The sequence below is a fragment of the Pan paniscus genome, chromosome 10, assembly GCF_029289425.2.
Source record: "Pan paniscus chromosome 10, NHGRI_mPanPan1-v2.0_pri, whole genome shotgun sequence".
NCBI classification, from domain to species: Eukaryota; Metazoa; Chordata; class Mammalia; order Primates; family Hominidae; genus Pan; species Pan paniscus.
Window position 1 is genome coordinate 140,577,899 of NC_073259.2, and position 6,085 is coordinate 140,583,983.

At 65.1% G+C, this 6,085-nt stretch overlaps 1 protein-coding gene across 1 annotated transcript; it reads right to left on the reverse strand.

Moving 5' to 3' along the window:
* Positions 1-489: 489 nt before the first annotated feature.
* Positions 490-4,699, reverse strand: MUC8 (mucin 8). The gene is given in 8 exon segments (XM_055096505.1): positions 490-1,213; positions 1,324-1,570; positions 1,614-1,656; positions 1,659-1,693; positions 1,860-1,898; positions 1,942-2,103; positions 2,147-2,438; positions 4,625-4,699. Coding segments are annotated over 8 exon segments (1,044 nt in total). The 3' UTR covers positions 490-1,062.
* Between the last annotated feature and the right edge of the window lie 1,386 nt (positions 4,700-6,085).

Here is a 6,085-nt window from a genome sequence, read left to right on the forward strand (position 1 = left end):
TGTGGGACTCATTTCACAATGCCTACGTGTGTCAGGTTGTGATGCTGCATACCTTGAGTGCACACCGTCCTGAATTGTCAACTATACCTCAATAAAGCTGGAGAGAGAGAAAGAAAAGAAAAGGTATCTCTGGGACGGTGACGTGGGTAACAGGCCCCAGGACACTCACAGAGAGAGGGAATGCAGGTGCAAAGGCCCCGGGGCAGTGACAAACAGGAAGCAGGAAGAAGGGCCAGGGTACGGGGATGGGGCCTGGCCGACCTCCATGCCCAGAGCCTTCCTTTCCCGAGTGGGAAGAGACGGGAGGTTCCTGCAGAACAAACGCCTGGGTTGTGGTGGCGCAGAGCCCTGAGGGGGCTCAGGCGAGGGTCCAGGCCAGGTGGGCAGGCGGGGGCAGCACTCTGCAAGGGCAGGAGCCATCAGGAGAGCATCGGCTGTCCCTGGGGAAGGCCCCTCATGGAAGGAGTGAGCCGGTAACAGGGAGTTGGGGGGCAGATTTGGGGGTCAAGCGCAGGCTCCTGAGCGGCCAGGCGGTGAGTGTCTGCACTGCCCTGCAGACCTCAGGCATCACTGGCATCTTGAAGCAGAAATGACATAATCAAGTTTTGCTTTAGGAAGAAATATCTCTATCCCCAAAGCCAGCAAACATATGAAGAGATGCTCGAAATCATCAGTCATCAGAGAAATGCAAATTAAAGCCACCACGATGATCCCGTCCCACCATCTAGCTGCCAAGATGAGAGGCCGGATCTGCCAAGTCCTGGCAGGGGTTTGGGAGCATCCCCTGGAGGGACGGAACCCTCGTCCACCGCCCCCTGCCCGAGGAAGGGGTGAGGCGGCCCTTAGGGAGAGCAGCTGGAGCCGGGGAAGGGCTGGGAAGTCCTCACCCAGGTCCATGGGGGCAGGTCCAAGGCTGCGCACCGAGGCGCCATCATGGACCCCTTCTCTGCCGGCCGCCTGCAGTTCTGGGGGTCAAGCACAGGGAGCCCTGCCAAGGAAGGTGCGGCAGGAGATCCAGCCACTCCACCAAAGCCTGCCTGGAGAGAGAGGAGGGCCTGTTCCTTATCTTTCTTCTGATTTACACAAAGGCACGATGTGGGCCGGCAGGAGACCTGAACCCGGGGTCCCTTCCTGGAGAGGGCGTGGGCAGCTCCTGAACCCGGGGTCCCTTCCTGGAGAGGGCGTGGGCAGCTCCTGAACCCGGGGTCCCTTCCTGGAGAGGGCGTGGGCAGCTCCTGAACCCGGTGTCCCCTCCTGGAGAGGGCGTGGGCAGCTCATGAACCCGGGGTCCCCTCCTGGAGAGGGCGTGGGCAGCTCCTGAACCCGGGGTCCCTTCCTGGAGAGGGCGTGGGCAGCTCCTGAACCCGGTGTCCCCTCCTGGAGAGGGCGTGGGCAGCTCATGAACCCGGGGTCCCCTCCTGGAGAGGGCGTGGGCAGCTCATGAACCCGGGGTCCCCTCCTGGAGAGGGCGTGGGCAGCTCCTGAACCCGGGGTCCCTTCCTGGAGAGGACGTGGGCAGCTCGTGAACCCGGTGTCCCCTCCTGGAGAGGACGTGGGCAGCTCCTGAACCCGGTGTCCCCTCCTGGAGAGGGCGTGGGCAGCTCATGAACCCGGGGTCCCCTCCTGGAGAGGACGTGGGCAGCTCGTGAACCCGGTGTCCCCTCCTGGAGAGGACGTGGGCAGCTTGTGAACCCGGTGTCCCCTCCTGGAGAGGACGTGGGCAGCTCCTGAACCCGGTGTCCCCTCCTGGAGAGGGCGTGGGCAGCTCCTGAACCCGGGGTCCCCTCCTGGAGAGGGCGTGGGCAGCTCCTGAACCCGGGGTCCCTTCCTGGAGAGGGCGTGGGCAGCTCCTGAACCCGGTGTCCCCTCCTGGAGAGGGCGTGGGCAGCTCATGAACCCGGGGTCCCCTCCTGGAGAGGGCGTGGGCAGCTCATGAACCCGGGGTCCCCTCCTGGAGAGGGCGTGGGCAGCTCCTGAACCCGGGGTCCCTTCCTGGAGAGGACGTGGGCAGCTCGTGAACCCGGTGTCCCCTCCTGGAGAGGACGTGGGCAGCTCCTGAACCCGGTGTCCCCTCCTGGAGAGGGCGTGGGCAGCTCATGAACCCGGGGTCCCCTCCTGGAGAGGACGTGGGCAGCTCGTGAACCCGGTGTCCCCTCCTGGAGAGGACGTGGGCAGCTTGTGAACCCGGTGTCCCCTCCTGGAGAGGGCGTGGGCAGCTCATGAACCCGGGGTCCCCTCCTGGAGAGGACGTGGGCAGCTCGTGAACCCGGTGTCCCCTCCTGGAGAGGACGTGGGCAGCTTGTGAACCCGGTGTCCCCTCCTGGAGAGGACGTGGGCAGCTCCTGAACCCGGTGTCCCCTCCTGGAGAGGACGTGGGCAGCTCCTGAACCCGGTGTCCCCTCCTGGAGAGGACGTGGGCAGCTCGTGGTGGACGCGCACTGGTTCCGTCAGGGCTGGCATCATTTGCTGCAGGAACAAACAGCCCCAAAACGGAGCCACTCGCAGCCACACAGGCTCACTGCTCACCCACGTTAGGATTTACGGGGCTCTGGTCCACTTCATCCCCTGCTGCCAGGCCCCAGGCCTGGGCGGCCTCCCTCTCACCGCGCCTGTGTGGGTTTGCCGGTCCTCAGGGCTGTGGCCTTGCTGCGCTCCTGGAAGCCGGGGCCCCGTGTATCTCCCTGATTCCCCGGTGGGCGTCCAGCAGAGGCCGGTCAGGGCAAGAATGCCCGACCCTCAGGGTCCTCCTCAGAGTCGCTGCGGGATCACTTAGGCGCCTCCGGAACCAACACTGTCTTTGCACTGGAATTTTCAAAACAAGACTGCCCTTCCCCCTCCCTCCGCGGTGACCCCGCCCCCTCCTCCGCGGTGACCCCGCCCCTTCCTCCGCGGTGACCCCGCCCCCTCCTCCGCGGTGACCCCGCCCCTTCCTCCGCGGTGACCCCCCGCCCCCTCTCTCCGCGGTGACCCCGCCCCTTCCTCCGCGGTGACCCCGCCCCCTCCTCCGCGGTGACCCCGCCCCTTCCTCCGCGGTGACCCCCCCGCCCCCTCCCTCCGCGGTGACCCCGCCCCTTCCTCCGCGGTGACCCCGCCCCTTCCTCCGCGGTGACCCCCCGCCCCCTCTCTCCGCGGTGAACCCTCCCCCCCCGCGGTGCCCCTCCCCCTCCCTCCGCGGTGACCCCGCCCCTCCCTCCGCGGTGACCCCGCCCCCTCCTCCGCGGTGACCCCGCCCCTTCCTCCGCGGTGACCCCGCCCCTTCCTCCGCGGTGACCCCCCGCCCCCTCTCTCCGCGGTGAACCCTCCCCCCACCGCGGTGCCCCTCCCCCTCCCTCCGCGGTGCCCCTCCCCCTCCCTCCGCGGTGACCCCGCCCCTCCCTCCGCGGTAACCCCTTAGAAGCTCTAAATGGCGCTGATGTGTGTTCTTAGGAATATGTTCTCAACCTTCAAAGCTCAAAAGGCTCACGTGATAGTGTCTAAGCAACGTGTGCGCATCCGTGAGGATGTGGTATCTGCATCCGGGTGGCCGGCGTGTCCCTCTACAAACGAACAGGCCCCTCCCGTCCTCCATGGCGATGTGGCCCAGGCACACCCTCATCAGCACTGCAGGCCCCGGCATCTAAGCAGCCATCCCTGCAGGAAGCCCCTGAGGCTTGGGGTGGCCATTGCCGCCACATGGTCCTGCCAGCCTTACTGCAGGTCTCCTGCCTGCAGCTTTGGCGTGTCCACCACACTCAGCTACCGTGTGGGTCTCTTCAGGCCACCACAACAAACGACACAGGCCAGCGGCTCAAACCACACGCACCCGTCACCCACCCCGGAGGCTGGAGCACCCGTCGCCCACCCCGGAGGCTGGAGCACCCGTCATCCATCCCAGAGGCTGGAAGTCTCCACCCTGGAGCCGGCAGGGCAGGTTCATCCTGTGCCTCCCTCCTTGGCCGGCAGTTGGTGTCTCCTCTGTGCGTTCACCTGGTGGCCCCCTGTGCCTGTCTGCGTCCTTACCTCTTCCTTGTCCTTCACGGGCCGGTCATCACGAGCCGGTTATCACCAGCCAGTTATCACGGGCCAGTCATCACGGGCCAGTCATCACGGGCCGGTCATCACAGGCGGTCATCACGGGCAGTCATCACGAGCCAGTTATCACCAGCCAGTCATCACGGGCCAGTCATCACGGGCCAGTCATCACGGGCGGTCATCACGGGCAGTCATCACGAGCCAGTTATCACCAGCCAGTTATCACGGGCCAGTCATCACGGGCCAGTCATCACGGGCCGGTCATCACAGGCGGTCATCACGGGTGGTCATCACGAGCCAGTTATCACCAGCCAGTTATCACGGGCCAGTCATCACGGGCGGTCGTCACTCTCAAAGCTGCTCTCCGGGGCCTTTTCCTCCCTGATCTCCTCTTCGTATTGTGTCACCCATGGGACTGGATCAGGGTCCACCCCAACAACCTCGCTTTACCTTGACACCCTCGTTAAAGACCCCTTTATGCAGTCACATCCTGAGGTCGTGGGGGCGGGACTTCAGCATGTGGATTTGTGGGGGACACGGCCCAGCCATCACAGCTCCCGAGCCCACGTCTCCTCGGAGCCCCTGGCGGCCCCCCAGGAGTCCCCTCACCCACGTGCTCAGAACTGAACTGGGGACTTCTGGTCCGTGTCCAGCAGAACCTGACTCCATCGCGGTCTCCAATGCCCATGCCGGAGACCCCACGGCCCTTGTCCTGTGATCCCGAACCTCACGGCTGCCGCCCCCCTCACGGACCGTGCAGCCTCTGACCCCACAAGTCTTCCTGAAGAGGTCCTCAGACTCGCAGCTATGCAGACCAGGCTGTCCCCGCACCCTGCACCCTGGCAGGAGCCCCCAGAGGCCAGGACAGCTGGAGTCCCCCCAGCTTCCATCACTGTCCAGTTCTCCCCAGCCCGCCCTCTCCTTCCTCAGACACATTCACCCCATGACACCTGGCCTGTTGGAAACAACCCAGCCCTGAGCTGCCCTCAGTGCTTCCGGCCCCTCATGGGGTGCAGCTTCCCCACCAGCCCCCAGGCTGGGCTGCACCCCTCCCACCACCGGCCCCCAGGCTGAGCTACACCCCTCCCAACGCTGACCCGGCCGCACCTTCCTCCTCCCTCCGGGTGGCTCCCGGCTCCACTGGCCTCCCCAGCTCTGGGCCTCTCTGCAGGGCCCCCTCACCCCGAGTGCCTCCTCCAGGGGAAGGCCTGGAACGCACAGATCAGATCGGCTCCTACCCCTGAGCTTCCCTCCCCAGCCCTGCTGCAGCTGCTGCGGTTTGCTTGGGTGGGGCCTGTGCCCCGGGTCAGCGTCCACCCCCTGCACACCGCAGAGGTTCTCCAAGTCCCTGCAGAACCAAGGGCCAATTTGCAGCCTCACCACACTGCAGCTGTCACACAGCCTGGTGGAGCAGTGACGTTTGGGCTGATTGTGGTGGCTCCTCCCAGGTTGGGAGCCTGAAAGTGCCCTCCCATCCCCCGCCCCTCTCCCACCACAGCTGAGGCACTAGGAGGTCCTCCCCAATCATGATCACCAAGATGCATCCCCAACTGTCCTCTCACCCCACCTGCATCTCTCTCCCCTGCCTCCTCAGTGGGCTAGCCTGGGCTCCTCCCAGGATCAGTGGGCTAGCCTGGGTGTGTCCTCTTGGGATCAGTGGGCTAGTCTGGGTGTGTCCTTTTGGGGCCAGTGGACTAGCCTGGGCGCATCCTCCTGGGATCAGTGTCTGGAGTTAGGCTCGTGATAGGTTCACAATCACTTCCATCCCTTCTGTGAAGCACCACAGCTGGCCAGACCCTGAGGTAGGGGTGAGAGAGGCCGAGGTGGGGGTGAGAGAGGCCGCCACCCCCAGCACTCTCCTGCCCCGCAGCCTGAGGATCTGCCTGGGCCGTGCACCTCGGGGGCCCTGGGCTCCATCCACGACACGTGGTGCTCAGCCGGGGGCTGATTCTTGAGCTCTGGCCCTGGGGATTCCCCTTCTGGATACACCTTTTCCTCTTTCCTGACTACACAACCCCACACAAGTCAGGGCATTCTGAGTTGTGACAGAAAAGGCAACAAAAGTGGTTGAAGC